Below are 22,870 nucleotides of genomic sequence, written 5' to 3' on the forward strand. Positions count from 1 at the left end.
CATGGGTCAAAGGCCATGTCATCCAATCTGCCATCTTATATTCAATATTTTATTGAACTACTATTTATAAATTTATAACAATAAGTTTGGAATCAAATTATAGATTATAATTCAAACTTTAATGTATATATGAATTAATTTCTTAATTTAAAATTAAATACTTAAAGAACACATCTAAATAAAGATTTTAGTGAGCCACATGGTATGATGAATGCAGCACTCAGACTGCTTGATTTCATTACACAAGGAGTAAAAAGAAATTGAAGATATAAAATCAATAACAACACAAATTATACAAAATGTTAGAATGTATCAGGGTAAAGAATTAAGCTATTATCATCAGATTGATAAATGATCAATAGAAAACAACTAGGATTGAGTTAATTCTACATACATAAATATTATTTTACATTCAAGTGCTATATGAACACTTAAATCACAGCTTATTATAATGTTTAATGTTCTACTTACCTTAAAGATCAACCTAACAGGAAGTAACTGTGTACAAAATTTAATTGCAAATGCTCTATTTTGATCAAATCACTAACTAAAAATGTCTTCAACTGTATATATTGTTATATTAAATTATATTACAGACATAAAGACCAACATCGTTTTTGAGAATAGTAATAACAAGTTATATAAAAAATTAGCAGAGTTAAATAATAAAACTGATGTACAAATATCACATTCCAAGTAATATGTTGTACAAAACTAAACTGTTTACGAGAATATTGATACATGAAATGTTTCTGTCATTACAGTATGCATACTGTGAAAGTTGGCATTTCTTACACTGAAAATGTATTTCCAGCAGGTACTTGCCACCTCCCACACAAAGGTATTTCAAATCTTATTTCTGTCCTCTAAATATTACTAAGGCATTATCATGCTCAGTGCACCAGTCTATATACTCCACCAATTTCATGCCACTATTAAATGAGTACATATCACATGATTACTCTCCACTAACAGTTCTCTCTGCTATTCTCACTCAGTCCTCACCTTTGAGAATTGGCAGAATCTAAAAGAATAACAGAAGTGAGGATGAAAATTTGTTAGTGTGTGAGAGGAGGTAAGTACCTACTGGAAATATATTCTGAGTAAGAAAATATTAACTTCCAATACAATCTTACCTCTCCTTACACAAAGCTAGGACTCCACACTGCAAAGGTGGAGGGGCCAGAGTATGTGCACAACATTGAAACCAAATGAAAAGTTTCTACCCAGAATGAATGAGTGTGCTCCAAAATGAATCAAATCACACATGGAGCACCAAACTTCTTCTGGAATATTCCCTTAACCATGAAAAAAGGAAATGAACATGGTACGAGGTGGAAAAAAGGTTGTGTAATTTGTTCTGAAAAGTGTAATCCATAGTACAAAACAACCTGATTTAGCTATGTATATATCCACTCTCAACTGAACAGATAAGGTTCCACAACTCATTCCTTGACAAAAGGAGGTTGAGGATCAATCAGTTAGAAACTAACTAAAGTAACATACATATTATGACTAGGGCATGTGGATCACGTTACATATACATACTTTTATGAAGAGGAAGTTAGCATGGAACTGAAACCAGATGAATTTCCAAAACCACCACAGAAGGAGAAAGTACATCAAACTAATCTCAACATTATGCATTATGGGGTCTTGGAGTTGCCTCAACTCAACAGTAAGAACAGAGCAATTTTTGTAACCAGAACAGAAATCTTAAGTCACCCAATACTAAATGCAGGGAAGAGATCCTGCATTCAGAATTATAAGAAATATATGGAACATTCACTCAACCTATGGTTAGGGTAACCTATGTACATCATGTTGCCAATATTACAAGGCAGATGAATTACCCCAAACTCAATCATTGGAGGAAGGAAGGAACCACCTTCAACTAGAATTAAGATTAAGAGGAGGGTGGTCTGATGTAAATAACTCTAGGAACAGTGTAATCCTAATCCCTAGTATCATGAGGAGAATACTGTGTAGGCTGATCCTGCTCCAATCAAATGCCCACCTGGAAATAAGCATTCAGGGGAAATGGATGGAGGGAAATCAGCTTTTCTCTCTTCTCACTGAAAGGATATATTATAATTTAAAAGTTTACAATACACTCAAGAAAAGCCTCAAGGGTTCATTACCCCAGCAACTGAGAAGTGGTAAGGACTCCCTTGTACCATTTGGAGAAAAAGGGGGAAAGTAAATTTGGGATGGAAAGTTTGGAGGGACATTACACTGGAGAAAGTGCAATTGGTGTACATTTGCTATGGTAAGATCCCTATCAAATCACCAAGTGAGGTCAGCTCTGGTTAATTGTTTGATGTTTATTGGCACACAGTTCATGAGACTCAGTGTACAAACTCTGGACTGGAGAAGTGTGGAAAGCTCCCATTCAGGGTCAAAGTTCCAGATGGTGAATAGGGTCCAGCATCTTCAAGGCTGAGGTCCTAGCAGAACCACAGACCACAAACCAGTAGTCTACTTTGGATCAATTAAGAGCATGACAGATTTTTAACACAGAACATTGATCCAATCCCCAAGAGGTAGAATAGAGTACACAGAGGATGCTCAGTACCCTTGTATACTTGATGTGTGAAATGAAGGTCAGCTTACGGTCAATGATAAATCCCAAAAACCTCGTCTTGGAGACCAAAAGAAGAAAAACATCATCATGACGGAGCTCAGGATCAGGATGAATACCCTGTTGGTGGCAAAAGTACATGCAAATGGTTTTAAAGAAAGAAAAGGTAAAACTGTTTGCCATGGTCCACTTCAGTAAATGAGTGAGGGAAATATGAAACTGCCACTTAATAAACCTTGTACTCGACAACTGACAATGTAAGTCTTCAACATAGAGTTCATTTAAAACAGCAAAAGGTGTGTGACATTCAAGACAGAGCCTTGAGAGACTCTGGTCCTTCCCAGGCTTAGAAAAATGGAGCATAATAGCCTTGTGCCAAGCATCAGTAGAAGTATTCTTTTGCCTGATTAGGTTAAAAACAACTAGAAGAGTAAGACAGACAAGAGAGAGATGGCACAGCATCTTGTAGTGAGTATCATTAAGTCCGACCAATCTACTGCCAGACCAAAGAAGAGCAAGCTTGAGTTCCGTCAGTGTAAAGTGGTGATTATAATCATAGAAACAATTAGCTTGAAAGGAAAAAGATGATCTCTTTGCCCGAGTCTTGGTGGCTAAGAAGGTGAATGATGAAAGAGAAGTGCTAGATGCAAGAGAAGAGCGTTCACCAAGAGCATCGAGAATGCTTTGGGCATCAGCAAATCGCTAGCCACCAGAGAGCAAGATCAAAAGGGCAGTGGAAGTATACTGCCAAATGACCTTCTGAATCTTGTCCCACAATTTTGGAACTAGTGGTAGAAGAGATGCTGGTTGTAAACATAATCCATGATTCCTTTTGGCTTTGATGTTTTACTTGTCGAGCATGTGCATGGGTCTGCTGAAAAGCGATGCAGTTTGAAAGTTTGGGATATCTATGGAAGGTATCCAAGGTCTGCTTTTGAGCCTTCCATGCCATTTGGCAGGCAGAATTCCACCACAGATGAGAATATCATGGAAAATGTGTAAAGGTTTAAGAAATAAATTGAGACAATACAGTTGGTCACTGCTGCCACACAGTCATCTATTGATGGCTTACAGATGCCAAGATCAAGTTCAGAGAGAGAGCAGTGAAAATAAAATGGTTGGTCTGGTCCAGCTTCCACAGAGGCATGTGGATCAGGTAGTATTGCCCATGGCCAGTCTCCTTCAAAATGATAGGAAAATGATCACTGCCCCATGGGCCACTGTCAACCCCCCAAGAGAAGTAAGAGAAAAGTGGAGCAGATAGAGATATCAATAGCAGTAAAAGACTGACATGGTGCATTAAAATAACAACTGGTATTGAAGAGAGAAAGGTTGTGATCTAAGAGTATTCACTCTATGTTATAGCCCCTTCTACCTATATCAACACCACCCCAGAGGGGATATTGTCCATTAAAGTCCCCCCTTGATTAAAGAGGGAGATGGAAAGTCTTCAATGAGAGCAGCAAGGACTGATTGATCATAGGTCCCTAGAGGAGGCAGGGAGAGAGAACAAACAGTGATGTAATGGCCCAAGGAAACATGGATAGTTATGGCTTCCAAGGGTGTATCAAGTGGCAAAGACAGGGTGGGCACTGCTGGTTGACCAATAGTGCCACCCTTCCATGCACTTGTTTATCACAGAACCTGTCATTTCAGTACAGAGAAAACTACTGAAAGATGACTGTATCGGCAGGTTTAAGAAACTTTTCCTGTAAGGGAAGACATGCAGGATAATAAGAATCAGAGCCTTGATGTCATCCAAATCAGAGCAGAAACCTTGAAAGTTCTACTGTAACAAAGTGGTCGTTTTTACTTAGTGGAGGAGAAATGGCTGGAGAGTCTTCCTGTTTTTGATCCCATTGTTTTTTTTAGTAGGAGATCTGTCAACCTACATGGATCCTGCCCTGGGTCGAGTGGGCAGCTCTCTGTCAATGGGCATAGATTCCAGGACTAAGGACGTAAACAATTAATCATTCTGCATTTTATGGCTGAAGAAGCTGGATCTTTGGCTCCATCACAAAACAGAATGGTTGGGACAGATGTAAGCATAGATGTTGATGCATCGACTCTTAACCATGGAGGCAAAAGACTCTTCATCTGGTTTGAGAACAACTCTGTTGAAAGCAAGGAGAGGGATGTCGCACTCCCACTGTAGCAGTGGAACAAAATGCAGTGGCATATGTCCGAGATGGAGTGGAGGATAATAACTTCCTAGCTTTTGGGTAGGAGATATTGTTCACAGATTTTAAACATTGCACCTCTTTTTCATCCACCCACATGGGGAAAGAACGAAAGTAAGAGTGGAGAGAACCATTACAGTTAACACAGCGAGATTCCAGTTTGCACTCGTGTGCATTGTAGTCTTTGCCACCACAACAAGCACATGTCACAGAACCACAAGAAGATGTTTTTGAATGACTGAACCACTGACACTGTAAATGATAAATGGGGTTTGGAACATATAACCATATCTTACAGTTTAAGTATCTTGTCTTGATAGTGGCACGTGGACTGAGCAATACAAATGTCAAAAATTAGTCCTTACAAGATGAGATACAGTGCACAGCAGAAATGCCTTGGATGGAAAAAATGAGCCAGGACCTCCAACTTGGGAGTGTTCTTTAAATCCATCTCAACAGTAAGTCCTCTTGAGCAATTCGAAGTTGCATGGGAAAAAAAAAACTTGATGGATATATCCCTAATGGTCTTCAAATTCAGAAGGAGTTTATTGTGTTGTGGTGTTGATGTTTCCACCAGAATATCTTCAGAGCAAAAGTTTCTTACTGACTTGGGGGAGCCAGCATGTCCCTTTAATTCCTTTTGAATGAAAAAGAGAGACACCTGCCCTAAGGATGTCTCAGACTTTAAATACAGAATCAAAAATCACGGTGTTGAATCTGACTGTGAAAGAAGGTTGGCTCTAATTGAAGAACAAAGGACAAAGAAGTGGTCCAAGGGATCCAAGTAGAAGTTTCACTGATTGAAGAGTGTATAATGAAGGGAATGTACATCAGCTCGACATAAGGAAATGAGAGCTTCCAAGCAAACCCAAATCCTCAAAAGAGATAGAACTTAATTAATTGGCATTTATACTCATAACGTAGGTAAATTAATATGTATAATTATACACAAAATTTTCTCTACAATCAAATACTTCGATCTTATGGCTGTCTTAGCACAACCTTTATTGGGCAACAGCTATTGAAGTTAAGCACAAAGTTACACAATGGGCTATGTGTAATCTGCCCACCACTGTAAGTCTGCTTACATACTGCTGTGCCACTGGTAAGCAGGGGTGTAAGAAAAAGAAAACTTGCAAAATTACTATTGCCTCAAACTTTTTAAAAAACTGAAAATATGCATAAACTCTCGAACTAAGTAATAACCAGGAAAAAATGTGTGGAAATTGAAATCTAAAGAGATGTAGTGTCTGACAGACCAAAATAAGGTGCCAGAAAAAAAAAGTTCAAACTGTCTTCTCCTTGATTGTATCTTTTCTCAGTGACGTTGTCAGGCTGAAAATGAAAAGAAATTCCCGTTAAACATTTAAAACTATCCTCCTAAAAATTAAGGTTATACCTATTCTCAGATAAAGCTGAACCAGATTCCTGGTAAGTCATACCAGTAGCTCTGTTGACTGTAATGGAAACTACAGTAGTCAATACACTGAATCATGAAAAATTATAGAATAATTGGACAAGAAAAAAATTCAAAAGAAAAAAACTATTGAGGGAACAACTGAATGCAAACACAGCAAAATTGTTTAAAAAATGAAACAGTAAAGAAACACAGTCATAAATGTTAACCACATGCATAAAAAAACACAAGTCTAAATGAAGCTGTATCAATCAAGAAAGTTACAATCGAGTGGGAATAGCAGAAGCAGCTAGCTGCATGAATATATAGGTGGCTCAACACTACTGGCGGAGATTAGTCACATGATATATACATGTTCAGTAGTGGTGTGAAATTGGTGGTGTATACATACAGATGGGCTGAGCATGATAATTCATTTAGCAATGCTTAGAAGGCAGAAGGAATATTGAGATAGTTTTGTGTGAAAGAAGGTAAGACCATACCAGAATACAAGGTCAAACAAAGTTTTATCATCACAACTCATTTTTATTAGTTTTTCCTTTTTAACAAGCTCTAGGCTAAAATAAACAAGACTTTAGATGGACATACAGTATGTGTTTAAATTTTATGATTGAAACCTTAAGTTTGTATTAGAATTACTTACATCTTGCACACTTACACAAGTTTCCTACAAACTTGTGACCACTGGGATGAAATGCAATATTTTCCTAATATGAATATATATTTTCAACAGATACATCTTGCACAGTTTAGCTACCTCTCTCATGCATTTGCTCAAGAGGTTTGCATGACACTAATCTTAAAGTAACTACCACTTAATTTCGTTAGATTTAATGTTAATTGTGATTATCCTTGATTATGTCATATGACCAAAGCCTTCCACCAGTAAGATGACACATGAATAATAATTCCCCCTATGGTAACCCCAGTGAAAGAGCAACAAGAATAATACCATACAGTCTGAAAGTCTGTCCAATGGGATATGTATCTTGCTAATTCCACAACTAATGATGAAGGGAAGATATCTCTAACTGATAAAGGAATGTGTGAGGGTGAAGCAAGATACTGGGTGCAGGAATGAAGGTCCAAATGTTAAGTAAATAAAGGCTGAACTGGTCAAAGAAGCACAAACAATATGACCCAACAAGGACAGTAGTGTATAAAGTCAAGGGAGGAGACAAATAGTAGAATAGGCATACTGAAATAGGAGAGATCAAGCCTGACCAAGAAAAACAGCCAGAGACAAAAGACAAGGAATAGGGAATTAAATGAAAGGATGCTAAAACATGAGGAGGATAGAAAATGTGTCCATATGGGGTTGTGTTCAATTAAGTGCAAACCTCAGAAAAGACCTAGGGATGCAGAGACTATTTCATTTCTAGAATGCAAACTGGCTTAGATGAAGCCTGTTAACAAAATTTAAACTTTTGGTAAATGACAGATAATCAGACAAATCTGATGTGAACGAGTCTAGGCTGAGGAGTGTACGTCTAACACTTGAAAACAAAGGGTCCTATAATGGGTGGATCTCAGATTACTGCTGTAAGAAAGCCACGGAAGTGACTGAGTGGAACATGACCAAGTGATCCACCAAGAGAAGCAAAATTGGAATGATAATCGCACTGAGGTAGATTGAATGTTTGTCCAGCATTCAAACATCAAAACTCCTACCTTCATTCAGAGATGGCAAATCCTCAAGGAAAAGTTCAAAAATGAGAACAATGGACTTCAGGAAAGAATTGTTTGGGTTTATAAGAGACACTTGGGTGTGTGTACCCTAAAGGAATGATGGGTCCCAAGGAAGACAGTGTCTGCAAAAGTGAAGCCCAAATCTTGGAGCAGGAAGAGAATGAAAAGCATAAAACCTATTGACCAGATAGTAGGCTTTAACTATTTCCCTACAGACTTGGTCAACTTGATCATTCACATGACCTTCTTGTACTTGTATAGTCTTTAAAGATTTGAAACTAACTTGATACAGTGCATATATTTCATAAAATTTGGAAGTTTTTCAGTAAACATTATAAGCCTTTTCCATACAAAAAACAAAACAGATTTGTTCTTAAATATACCAAGTATTCATTTGGAATAGTCTTCATGCAAAGTGATTTTCATGTTAAAATTAAAAATACTTTTCTTCATACCAAATTTCATTTGTGCAATCTCTGAAACCTTTTAAATACACTTCAAATGTTTGTCTTCATCAAATCTATTTTATTTGTTATTTAATCTATTCAAACTTTTACACAAGGTTCATCAATTTGACTGACCTTGTAACTACCAAAAGATAGAGAGAAAAATAAATCCAAATTACCCTTCTTTGACTTCAAATGTAGTGTGAAACTGTATTCATTTATCCTAAGTAGCTTTGAGCTCATAACAGCATACATCTACTTATAATCGAATTTTATCGATTTATTATCCTTTGAACTGTGTCTAACTACTATTTGCCCTATTACAAGTTATAAATCAATTGAGGAATATACAGATCACATTATGGTTTTGAATTACTTTACCCATGAGCTATTCCAAGTTACTCATGTGTTCCTCATGAAATACCTTTTTAATATTATTGATTATTTTATGTATACTAACCTAAAGAGATTTCTATTTTTACATGTTAGTTACTTTTATAATAAATAAAGAATAAACATGAAAACAAGAAATAAAGTATTTACTTGAATATTCTTTTTTTTTTCATTCTTGACTATCAATGACAGTTAATCCTACTTTTTATAACTAATGATAATTGTGCATTATATTTTTATTTACTCAAATAATGCATTAGAATATTTACCTTAAAATCCCAATTTTTATGGTTTGTTTTGTTTTTTGGAACTTTGCGCAAAGCTACACAATGGCTATCTGTGCTAGCCAGCCCTAATTTAGCAGTGTAAGACTAGAGGGAAGGCAGCTAGTTATCACCACCCACTGCCAACTCTTGGGCTACTCTTTTACCAACGAATAGTGGGATTGACCATCACATTATAATGCCACCAAGGCTGAAAGGGCGAGCTCGTTTGGTGTGACAGGGACTCAAACCCACGACCCTCAGATTATAAGTCGAGCACCTTAACCCACTTGGCCATGCCAGACCCCAATTTTTATGGCTTTCTAACTGTGTGACAAGGGTCATTACAAATTAATCCAGGCTAGCCATTATGATTCCTGTGGCAACTAAAGTTGAATTAGAAATGAAATTGAATATTCTGTGTTCAGAGCACAACCTTATATATTATTTGATATATTAAAACCTTGACTTTTTATTGGTTATAAGTATTATATAATTAAGCACAAGAGTTGACAGGTGGGTGTGGCAGAAGGGGTCTGATTTTCTGTTTGATAGCTCTGTAACAAAACAAAATAGAAGGCTATAAATATTATACTTTGTCTGAGCAATGACGATTTTATAGTCAGTAATTAATTTTGTAATTTCTGGGGGTGGGGATAAGATAAAGATGAGAAAATGTGTCATGTTTTTTAAATATTGCTTTATAAATTTAAGAACATAAAACTTATACACTATCAAAATATGAATTATCAATTAATGATTTGACTATACCAATTAGTTCAATATAAAAAGTTTAATAAACTTGTGAATGTAAGATGCTAAAACCTATTGCCATGTGCAGTAAAGGATATATTGGATAAGCATGGCAAGTGAAGGCCCTTACAATATTCAGGAAAACAAAAGAAGCCAGATGCTAAGTCAAAGGGAAAAGTAAGGAACAAGAAGATGTGGAAAAACAATGAATAGAACACAGAATACAAATGGAGGATGGGTCAAAAAGTAACATTTATGAAGGTATCCAATACACTGACCCTGGCCAACTGTAGACCAGGTAGGAAATATCATAGATTGAAGGAGAAGAAAACGAAATGGGAAAATCAGTGAAGAAAAAGGTCAGAGTGGAGATAAGAAAATGACTGTTGGCCCAGAAAATGAGATCAACAGCACAAGATTGTTACCCACAGAACTGTATGTGTTTGACAGTTGAAAAGAAAAGCTATTAAATATACTTCTGATAGAGAGAAGACCAGAAAAACTGGAATGAAATGACCTAGATGAGGGACAGGGATAAAGGGCAGAGGCAAGAAATAGGAAAGAACCTGAAAATATAACAAGGACAAAAGCTGTAAAATATCAGTCTGAATTAACAAAGAGAAACAAACCTCACAAAAGATACCTGAGTAAAGAAAGATAACCAGAAAAATAAAAGGTACAAAAGAGGGATAGAAGGAGTACAGTAAAAAGAAATATAACCCAGTGAGTCACAACAGCAGGTGAAACCTAAGTAAAGACAGAAAGAACACAGAAGTGACACAGGTCAAGAAGACAGAAAAGAGAATGAATGTCTACAAAAATTAATCTGAAGCATGAAGTGCATCAGATAAAAGGTAGAGTTAGGAGAGAGAATACAGGAGAGTAGAGAGAAAAATAATGAAAATTACAAAATGGGGAACCAGAAATGAATCATAAGGTCAGACCAAGATATCCAAACAGATACAAAATATAGAGACTGAGAAAATGAAAGGAAAAAATCTACAATGTCAGAACAAAAGGAGTAAAGAATATGAGAGAGACAAGGCATTTGGATGTGCAAAATAAAACAGCATAAATCTTAATAAAAACAAAGGAGAAAAGACAAGATAAACCCAAACAACTATCAGTACATGAAGTAAAAAACAAGAAAAAAATAACACAGGCAAAAGATAAGGAATGGAGTATACCCCAGAATGAAATCCAGAAATAAATTGGAAAGTTAAGGTCATTTCTCAAATGATAAGATACTAAACAAAGTAAATTAGGTTAAAGTCCTAGTCTAACATATTTCTAACTAAGGAGAGAATAATTAAGCTAATGGGACTAAAGAAGAAGGCCTCATATGTATGTGAAACCCATAATATGTTGAACAATAGCTGCAATGACCTCAACATCTAATGAGCCTCTAGAAACCATAGCAGAACCTAGACCTGTGTGTGAACATCATCACTTACAAAGAACTAAGTTGTCAACATTAGTTGAGAATTCATGACAAAAATTAACACTTTTGAAACAAAAGCCAAAGAAAGTGAAAATAAAAGTTTTGTTAATGATGCAAATCTCAACAAATAGGATTCAGAAGAGAAATGTAAACATGTCTGATTAATATAATGCCAAGGAGAAAAATGAAGTTTATTCAAGCGCATAGATGGAGAACTTTTGTTGTCATCATCATTCACCAACTCAACTAAGATTAAATCATATGAAATTAGGTAGGAGTTGCCTCAAAGCTAGTGGCATGCAATTCTCTCAGGTAGATGTGCAAGGAAGAGAGCTAAACTACATGCAAAGGCAAGTTATGGTCTTGGAATTGTAGTGTTGCCATGTTCTTTGCATAGTTTTAATAGTCTTACATTCAATCAGATGTAAGGTAGACTCACAAGACAACAGTCACAACTTACAGAACTATTCAGTTAAACTTGAAATATTAAAATGTTTAACAACAGTAATTATTGTTAATTTTTGGTACTCAAGTTTAATAAACAGTGAGGGTATGCTTCATATATTATAGGAATTAGCAATTGTTAAATTCACAGACTTAATATGACCTGAGAATGATGGAATTAATCAAACAAAAAATATCAAATCTCAAAATAAAATTTTTATGTCCTAATTTTATATGTGAAGATTGCAAAAAGATTATGAATCTCATATAATGTATGTACTCTACTTAATAAGAACAGACAGCTTGCCAGCTTCTGAATGTAGAGTAATCTTTTTTATATTTCCAACAGTGATGCTTAATTTTTACTAATATCAAATGAATAGAAACTCATACAATAACCTTTTTAATCTACAGTGTGTAATTATTGTTTATAGCATGCCACATGAATAACCTGTATAACAATTTTGTATCTATACCAACAGTTATCAAATCTTCTTTAACTTAATCTTATCATAGTTCACCCTGATTATGAAATACAAAAAGTTTTTTTATGGTTATTAGAGCTTACCTGTTTTCTAGTATTGTTCTACAAATTACTTCTTGTATACCAGGGTTGCAAACCTTTTCTAAAGTCAAACCTTCTAGGTTCCACACAGCAATACGTATAGCTGATTTTCCATTCCTTGAATAATGAAATTTCTCTTCAATGATTGGTCGATTGCAATGATCAGACAGGAAACAGTACAAATTTTTATTTGTTTCATCTAAGTGTCTAATTCTATCTATGTCATATTTACATGGTGCTGACAATGTCCTCCTGTGGTTGCTAATTTTCTTTGTTTTTTTCCTGCAGTTTCGTGGTGTTTCCAAATTGAGGGACATATTCTCTCCATTTAATGTTGGAGGGTTAACAGTGAGAAAAAATCTCATACTGGAAAGTTTTTGGAGGTTAATCCCTTTAACTTTTAATAGGTCATCTACTGAATGGAATGGCCCTTTTCTCTCCCGATGGAGAATAATATTGGCTGCTACCTCTTGACTCACACCTCGTGCAGACATCAACTCAAACATATTAGCTGTATTAACATTAATCATTTTTAATGGTGAAGTCCGAAAAGTATGATGGTTATTTTCTGATACAGCAACAGATTCCAATGAAATATTTCCTGAAGATGCTTGACTTCCTCCTTTAAGACCTCCCCGACGAGAACCAACACAAATTTCAGAGCGAACATGCTCTAGTTTACTTGCTCCAACTCCAGATACAAGAGCTAAATCTTCTACCTTCCTGAAACCACCAATAGCTTGACGATATTCTATAATGTTATGAGCAATGCTGCGATTGAAGCCTTGGAGTGTCATTAATTCCTCCTCAGTAGCAGTGTTTATGTTGATCAAATTCCAATATACATCATTATCATAAACATGGAAGGTTGCACTTAATATTCCACCTTTATTTCTATACAATCGTTTATACTTCCCTCCTTTATAAGGATCAACTTCATTATTAACAGCACTCTTACACTGTCCCATTTTTAATTCATTTTTACATAATTTTCAGTACACAGAAGTTCAATGAGAATACTTCTTTACTGTTCAAAGCCTACCTTTAAGAAAAGAAATAAAAACTGTTATTAAACAAGAAATGAAATCTCTTCAAGTTAATCACAAAAATACACATACTGAATCAAACACATACAATTTTCTTAATGAATTACAGCCAAAACAAGTACTTATAATCAGTTACTTACTTTGTTATTGCAATATCAAAAGATTTTGTTAGAATTAAGCACCTAGGCACCTACCAAGCAAAATTATGCTATAAAATAGTTAATAAATGATAAAACAAGTGATGCAGTTTTTCACACACACATTTATTTTTAATAGTATGATTCCTCTATTCATAAATCATTCATAGATAACTAAAATAATCAGCTTATATTTTAATCCAGAAAAAAATACCTTGTAAAATATAACTTATAAGATACCTAAATTCTATTAAAAAAACAACCTTAAGGCATGTTCTGCATACAATTTGAATTTAATCATGGATGTATTTCCAGAAATTTAAATAAGTGAAATACAGTAAAAATGCAAGGAAATTTAAATAAATAGTTATATAAAACATAGTTATGTCATCCACCATATCTTTTATAGCATTTGACAGATGCAAAACTTTGATAAGCTTCACGCTAATGACACAACACAGTATCCCTACCTAAAGCTTATTACGAACTTGAATGAAGTGTCACAAAAACAGATAAGATACATAAATCAGAATAAGAACTGGATTAATGGACAAAAACAAGGCCATTATCTAGACTATTTGAAAGTGCCTGAATTACTGCAATTTATATCTTGCCATTTGTAGAAAATGTTAGAATGCTATATTAATGGAACAGTTTCATGCAACTCTTTTACCTTAACAAATAAAAATAATACTGTTAACTGTTAGCTTCAATTATTATTCATGTATGTTTTAATTTTAATAATCTTCAAACCATTGCAACATAATGAATTTTTTTTCTTTTGCAGTGGATAGAGCTTTCTAACTTTAGAAAAATTTTCTGATAACAAAACTTTCTGTCCATTCCAATTGGCATATAATTTCTATGACACTTCTGAAAGCAGCAGCATTTGCTGTAATTCAGAATGGTTGTTCTTAAGTAACATAGAATGAAGTTAGAACAAATCTCTTCCCTTCCTGTCTCAAACACTTGAAAGTTCTACTGTCACTACTGTACTACTCACACCTTCGTGTCAATTACATGTGTACACCATATATAACACATTCATTACTTCTTCAATGAATATCTATTAACCTCTCCACAACCATCAGTATAAGTTTTATCATCTCCAACAGTTCTTTCTGCTCAATGTGGACATGAAAGCCATATTCAGTCATATGTCACATTATAATTTTAAATACACTTAATAAAAGTGAAATATGTTGTCTACATAATGCACTGAGGAGCATAGTAGATTGGTGATTCTTACAAGGTCGAATAGAAAACAAAGGAAATTAAAATTAACCCCTTATAAATATTGTTGTATTTTTATACTTTAATAACATTTATAACTTTAATATAGTGCAAATATTTGCAACATTAAGGATTAAATGTTTCCTTACTGTTTCCCTGTATTAACACAGCACTTTAAGCACACATGCATGTGTGTAAATAACATGATTTGCTCATAAAAAGGCCTGTTCCAATACCTTTCTCATAATGTTTACTTAAAATCAAATTGTAGAAAAAACAAAACAAACCTTTTGAGCAAGAATACCTGCAATGCCCACCACACCAAAGATAATGCAAATAATGTTCTAATGTAAATAAACTCTTTAATTAATATACTTTTTACATGTCCTGTCTTGTCACAATAACAACAATACTTCATATCTCCTGTTGTCAATATTCAAACCCATACAAGATTCAGTCAAGTAGGTGAAATGGATAAAAAAAAATATAAACCTACACTGAATATAACCATCTCCAATTGTTATTGTGAATAAGAATTAATAATTCTTATTCGAATTATAAGCAATTCGAATTGTTGAAAGTAAGACAATTTTAAGGCAATTGTCTTATTAATAAGAATTAATAATCTTTATTCGAATTATAAGCAATTCGAATTGTTGAAAGTAAGACAATTTTAAGGCAATTGTCTTATTAATAAGAATTAATAATTCTTATTCGAATTATAAGCAATTCGAATTGTTGAAAGTAAGACAATTTTTTTTTTTTTCTTATTCGTTTCAGGGATAAAAATGCTTTTCTGACCACTGGAATTGAACTTATAAAATTAAAGTTTCAAATTTTTGTTTTTATACATTAACCCCAGCATTATCTTATTTAACAGTTATAAATCATATTTGCATTCAATCTAATAAAAAAATATTATATTCCTTATAATTAATGGTTGTTATTCATTGGTACTTACTTGAAATTCCTTTGACATTTGTACAAAATTATTCAAATTTTACCATTCATAGACTTACATTTGTTTTTAGAGCTTATTTACTAACTTAGCTTTAATTCTTACATGAGAATAAAGCTACTGTTTCATTAATTTGCTGTAGTTATGGCCTAGCTCTTTTATAATTATGGCTACCCAGTTACATAAATTCACATGTAGCTTTCTTAGACTGTTAACTTTCATATTTAGAGTTTTATGTTTGATGGCAACACATAATTAAAGTGGACATGCATTTGGAATGTAATCATAGTTAATCTATCTGGTCAGGCAGTTCCTCCATGTGCTAACTTAAGTTTTAAATTACAACACCTATAATACTATTAATATAAACAGCAGAAAGAGATAGGTATGTTCAGCATTAATGTGGAACTTTTTAGGATTGCCAGTGGCTATTTTGTCATCTTTTTTGGAAGAGCTGCATTGTCTTTTATTTGTACATTTCTAGTAATGTCAGTAAGTGTTAAATGGTTTTTGTAATTTTTTAAGTATTTATTGTTACCAGGTCTCTTCAGAATGGAAGGTACAGATATGTTAGTGGTTGACATGTTATTTATATTAATGCATTATTTGACAACAATGGTTATGGTATGAATTTGATGAAGTATACTATTTCATAAATTTTATCTGTGTCATAACTCATCATAAATGAGGAAAGTATTACTTTCTATTTTATTATTTATTTTGATATTATATATTATTTATTATTTTCTAAGATATGTCTGCTTATTTTTCAGATGAATTGGAAAAACGATAAGCCTATTTTTCAGGTGTTACTTCTAAGACAATTGTGGCCAGCCAAAAGTAAAAGTCCTTTCCAGTGTTTCTTGCAAGCAGCATTTATCTCAGTCTTCTATAAAGTGAAACTTGGCATGAAGATTGAGTTAAATGCTAAAGATCAAATCCTAGAGTTTGTGTTGATCCTCAAACCATCTGCCTCATAGGAGGTAAAAGAAAGTTCCTTTACTGAATTTATCAGTAACTTTCTGGCTATACGCTGTCCTCTGATTTCCCATTGTTTGCTTTTCCTATTTACACTACACAAGGGCTCTCTCTCATTATTTGTGATGTAAGAATCATCAAAGGCTGATGACAAGCAACCGTTCACCATGGCCTTTAAGTAGGTATTCACAGGCATTTTGTTTCACCGTCTGTTTCGTGAGGTGCTGTTCAGGCTATTTCCTGAAAGTTCATGGAGGCCTTTCATGATTGCTGTTTCATCTAACTAATGCAGAGGAGGTCAATATCCTGCCACTACAGTTGTTCCAAATGTGACAATGGGGCTTCTCTTCTGAACTTGTCAGCTTTGTTTATCTTTACTCCAGCTTCACCTGACACAAACATCAGTGCTAGACTTGTTATGCATTTATTTTGTTTTCTGCTGTTCATCTAGAAACAAATTATTTTGTATTTTACATAATGGTGCTCATGAGTCAACTGCAAATATATATTGGTGGTAATTCCAGTAGAGTAGCAAATGCCCCAAAAATCTTTGTGGAGTCTGTATGGTAACCTCAGAAGACTCCCAATTACTTTTGCCTTAATTGGCACATTTCTGAGGTCTAGAGAATTCTGGAAACACAGCAAGAATGGTAGAAAAGCCAGGGACACAGGGATACTTCATAATTTGCACTCTGGAGCCTATGATCCCATACTGACATTATAAGATGGCTCTACCTGGAGCCCATAGGCTCAATCCATGCAAACTCATCCAGAAAAAAATTTTTCCCAGTTCATGCCATAGATTTTCTTGAAAAACTTCAATTTTGATTTATTCAGCCATGAAACATCCTAGAGCTGTACTGCATGGCTGAATAAATCAAAATAAAGTTTTTGCTTAAGTTTTTTCAAGGAAATCTATGATATGAACTGGGAAGTTCTAGGTGAGTTGGCATGGAATGACCCCATAGTGACTGCTGAATTTAACACTCCTGTTGCCACTTTTGCTGCAAAAAAAGAAAACTCATTTGCACAGAACCATTGTTAATGAGTGAGCTGGCAAATGTTTTTTAAAATGGTAGGAAATACCTCAGGGTAGAATCTTGGGCTAACTAGGTTGATTAATTGATTGATTGATTTAGTGTTTTATGACACAAAGCAGCTAGGCTATCTGCACCAAATGTCCAGTAAAAAGGTAAAAATAAATTAAATGCAGTAAAATACATAAAAGGAAATGAAGGTAAAACAAAACATCATTGAAAAACAGAAAAAGCATAAAAACCAATGTTGACACCTAGTCTACAATGTTAAGAGAGAAAACAGAGTAAGAGAAGTTGTAAAGGACTTTCTCTAGCAAAAAGGTAATGATCATAATCCACCAGGAAGATTAACAGGTAAGTACAAGAAACACCGTCAGTCACCTGAAGTTGGCCTTTCCAATCCTGGTTCCAGGTTATGTTGTCATAACAGCCATTATCAAAAGGTAAAATAAGAAAAGTGTTAAAAGAAAAATAGCAAAATCGTAATAAAAATTAGCCAAATGTACTGTAAAAAGGTAAAAGTAAAGTAAATGTAGTAAAATTTGTAAAAGGAAACAAAGATAAAAACAAAACAGCAATTAAAAACAGAAAATGGCATAAAACCAATGTTGACATTTAGTCTTCAAAGTTGTAAAGGACTTCCTGTAGCAGAATGGTAATGATCATTACCCGCCAGGAAGACTAACAGGTAAGTACAAGAACCACTGTCAGTCACCTGAAGTTGGTCTTTCCAGTCCTTGTTCCGAGTTGTGTCATTATGGCCAGTACCAAAAGGTAAAGCAATAAAAGTGTTAAAAGACATGCAACAAAACTGGAATAACAACTCGCCAGGACGACTGACTAACGGGTAGTTCAAACAGCAGCGTTAGTCACCTGAAGTTGGCCTTTCCAGTTCTGGTATCGAGTTATTTAATGTTCTGGCCATTTTTCAATGTCAAATTGAACTAGAGAGAATGAAACTGTGAAAAGGGAACCACAATTAAAAAGGTGTAATGAATAAATATCCAACACTTAAATGAGACTAGAAAGATTAATGGTTATTAAAAAACTAAAAACTTTATCAAGGTGGACAATGTCACCATCACCAATAACACTGTCCAATGTTACAGACAAACCCTGGGACAGAACATGTTTAAAATAGTGCCGTTGTTGAGTCTTGTAACGATGGCAAGAAAGTAAAATGTGGCTTACAGTGAATTGAGTGTAACACAAACTACACACTAGTGCATCAGTTCCAGATAAAAGAAAACGATGAGTTAAAAAACTGTGACCTATGCGTAGTTTAGTTAGAACAACTTCCTCCTTCCGAACCTTATGGAAGCTAGACGGCCAAAGCCCAATATAGGGTTTTATTTGAAAAAGCTTGTTGTCATGTTGCTCCCTCCAAGTGGACTGTCAGCTGGCATGGAGCCAAGCCTTGAATACAGGACCATAGTCCATGTACGGAATAAGCACAGTGGTGATTGTGCCAGTGCAGATGGATGTAGCTGCTGTGTCTGCAAGCACATTCTCACAAATACCAACATGGCCTGGTATCCAGAAAAACTTGATAGAAGTAGACGTTAATGAGAAATTGGTCAGTCGGTTTTGAATATCAGCGAGAACAGGGTGTGAGTTAAAATGAAGTGATTCCAAGACCAGCAGAGAACTAACAGAGTTAGTATAAATAGTGCAGTCAGAGTACTGCTCAGCTTCAATATGATCCAGGGCAAGAGATATGGCGTACAGTTCAGCAGTGAACACAGAAGCTGTAGAGGGGATTCTGCGCGCAACCACCGAACCACAACAAACCATGGCAGAGCCCACAGAATTACCTGATTTGGAACCATCTGCATAAATTGGAATGGAATGATTGTTCGAAAGATGTTCAGTAAATAAAAGATGGTACTTGCAATCAGGAGAATCTGCCTTTTCAGATGACTTAAAAAAGGTCACATTTGGGGGTTGTAATAAGCCATGGGGGGGATGGGCTGACCAGTGGATTCTGCAATGTTATCCAAGGACAGACCCAATTCATCCAGTTGCACCTGGATGCGAAGGCCAAAAGGAGCAATGGCAAATCGTTCGTTTTGAAAAAGTAAGGCCCACTGAGGAAGAAAACACATCCCCAAGTTGGAGCTTTGGTAAGGAACGAAGTTTCGAAGAATACAGTAAAGACAGTTGCAAACAGCGAAGGTGCGGAGAAGGTTCGTGAGATTCCACGTATAAGCTCTGAACTGGGGAGGTGTGAAAAGCCCCAGTGCAGAGTCAAAGTCCTTGATGATGAATGGGGTCCAGCATCTTTAAGGCCAAGAGTCTGGCAGAGCCACATACCATTGATCCATAGTCAAGTTTTGAAGGAATAAGAGCACGATATATCTTTAACATAGAACATCGATCTGCTCCCCAACTGACGGTAGAGAGGACATGGAGGATGTTCAGTGCTCTTGTGCATTTGACCTGTAGCTGCTTTAAGTGTGGTATAAAGGTCAGCTTACGGTCAAAGATAAGCCCCAAGAACTTCGTCTCAGGGACCACTGGCAGCAAAACTTCACCGATACGGAGTTCAGGATCAAGGTGGATACCCCATTGGCGGCAAAAGTGCATATAAACAGTTTTAGAGAGAGAATAATTAAAGCTGTTCGCCGTAGTCCACTTCAATACATGATTGAGGGCAGTTTGTAGTTGCCGCTCAATATATCTCATGTTCAACGACTGACACGAGATGTGAAAGTCGTCGACATAGAGCCCGTTTGCAACAGTGAGAGGGAGTTGTTCAGTGATGACATTTATCTTGATACTGAAAAGTGTGGCACTCAAAACACAGCCCTGAGGGACCCGAAGTTCCTGTACAAAATAACGGAAAAGTGTTGAACCAACACAAACTTGGAATCTCCTGTCCATTAAAAAATTTTTTAATAAACATGGGTAAATGGCCATGTAACCCATTTACATGGAGGTCTCACAAAATGCCATACCTCAATGTTGTGTCATAAGCCTTCTCAATGTCAAAGAATATTGAAACAAGATGTTGGCATTTGAGAAAGGCTTCTCTGATTGATGTTTCAAGTTGAATTAGGTGGTCTGTGGTGGAGTGCTGTTGTCAGAACCCAAACTGGGTGGGCGAGAGGAGGTTGTTTGATTTGAAGAAAACCAAACAAGATGAGCATTAACCATCCTCCCTAAGGTCTTACAAAGACAGCTCGTCAAAGCAATTGGACAGTAGTTTGAAGGAATCTTAGGATCTTTCCCAGGTTTAGAGAAAGGTAAGATAATAGCCTGGCACCAGGCATCAAGAAAAACATTTTCCTGCCAGATCTGGTTAAAAACAATCAGAAGAATATCAAGAGAAGCAGGAGAAAGATAGCGCAGCATATCATAGTGTAGATCATCAGGTCCAACAGATGTACCGCCAGACCGATGAAGGGCCATTTTCAGTTCCACTAGTGTAAAGGGACAATTACAGTCAAAAAGACAGTCTGTTCGAAAGGAAAGAGGTGAATGCTCTGCCTGAGTCTTGATGGCCAAGAAGGTGGAGGAACAAGCAGAAGTGCTAGATACCCGGCGAAAGCTTTCCCCTAGAGTATCGGCGATGCTCCGGACATCAACTACCTCTTGGCCATCAGAGAGTAAGATGGAGAGGGGGACAGAATTGTAGTGCCCACTGACCTTTCGAATCCTGTCCCATATGACCTTGGAACTTGTGGTAGAAGATATGCTAGTTGTGAACTTAATCCAAGATTCCTTCTGGCTTTGATGTCTTACTCACCTAGCACGTGCACAGGCCCATTGGAAAGCGATGCAGTTTGAAAGTGTGGGATATCTATGGAAAGTATCCCAGTTCCATTTTTGAGCCTTCTGTGCCAAGTGGCAAGCAGGATTTCACCACGAACGAGTATATTGTGGAAAACGTGTCGAGGTTTTAGGAATACACTGAGCAGCTGCTTGTATAATACAGTCCTCTATTGATGGCTGATACACGATGGCAGGATCAAGTTCTGCGAGAGCAGTGAAAGTGGACCAGTCTGCCTGATCCAGCTTCCACCGGGGCACATGGGTAGGGTGGCATCGACCACGGCCAGTCTCTCTCAAAAGTATAGGAAAATTATCACTGCCTAGTGGATTATTGTCAACCCTCCATGAAAAATGGGAAAATAATGAAGGGGAGCAAACTGAGAGATCAATAGTGGTAAAGGACTGACTAGGTGCGTGAAAATAAGTGGAAGAACCAGTATAGAAAAGAGAAAGATTGTGATCAGAGAGCATATGCTCTACAGAGTGACCCCTCCTATCAATAACAGCACTTCCCTAGAGGGGATGATATCCATTAAAGTCCCCTTGGATTAGAAAAGGAGACAGCAACTGTTCAATGAGAGCATCAAGGTCTGATTGATCATACGTCTCTCCAGGGGACAGGTAGAGAGAACAAACAGTGATGGTATGATCCAAGAAAACACAGATGGCTACGACCTCCATAGGTGTGTTGAGTGACAAAGACAAGGTGGGCACATGCTGATCAACCAATAGTGCCACTCTTCCATGTACTCGTCCATCACACAGCCTGTCATTTCTGTACAGTGAAAACTGCCAAATGGTGACTGTATCAGCAGGTTTTAGAAACGTTTCTTGTAAGGAAGGACATACAGGATGGTAGGAAGCAATCAGTGTTTTCATATCATCCAGATTAGAACGTAAACCTCGACAGTTCCATTGTATCAAGGTGGCCATTTTGAATGACGGGTAGACGAAGTGGCTGGAGATCCCTTCTATTTATGACCACATCTTTTTTCCTTACTGTTCTTATTCAGAGGAGGTCTATCGACCTCCATGTATCCTGCCCTGGGTTGATTGGGCAGGACTTTGTTGTTGGAAGGGGATTCCAGTGACTGAGGATGTGAACGAGTGATTGTTTTGGATCGTGGGGTGGGAGAAAAAGATGTATCAGAAGAAATGCCTGTATTTGAAACCAAAAAATGTGGATCTTGAGATTTGTTGGAATGTATGGAAGGAACAGAGATGGGTGTAGAAGTCGATTCATCAACCTTTTTATCCATGGAGGTCAAAAGGCTTTTCATTTGTTTTGAAAACAATTCTCTTGGAGGCACAAAGAGATCTGTCTGCACTCCCACTTTAATTGTGGAACGAAGTGCAGCAGCATCTGTCCGAGAGGGAATGGCAGACAGCAATTTCCAAGCCTCAGGATAACTAATGTTATGAGTCATTTTCAAACGCTGTATTTTTTTTCCTTCAACCATTTTGGTGAAGAACGAAAGTAGGAAGAGTAGGAACCATTGCAGTTGACACAATGTGGGTCTGTGTGACACTCATAG

General features: G+C 36.1%; 1 protein-coding gene across 2 annotated transcripts in view; it reads right to left on the bottom strand.

The window, feature by feature from the left end:
• LOC143248921 (endonuclease/exonuclease/phosphatase family domain-containing protein 1-like) overlaps window positions 1–22,870 on the bottom strand; it is a 48,056-nt gene that overhangs the window by 15,696 nt on the left and 9,490 nt on the right. The window contains exon 2 of one of the 2 annotated variants that reach the window (XM_076497918.1): window positions 12,176–13,214. In XM_076497918.1, the coding sequence (XP_076354033.1) occupies window positions 12,176–13,140 (965 nt within the window). In that variant the 5' untranslated portion in view covers window positions 13,141–13,214. The remainder of the gene's footprint in view (window positions 1–12,175; window positions 13,215–22,870) is intronic. The other variant, XM_076497929.1, reaches the window with a different exon arrangement.

Source organism: Tachypleus tridentatus, chromosome 1, assembly GCF_004210375.1.
Source record: "Tachypleus tridentatus isolate NWPU-2018 chromosome 1, ASM421037v1, whole genome shotgun sequence".
NCBI lineage: Eukaryota > Metazoa > Arthropoda > Merostomata > Xiphosura > Limulidae > Tachypleus > Tachypleus tridentatus.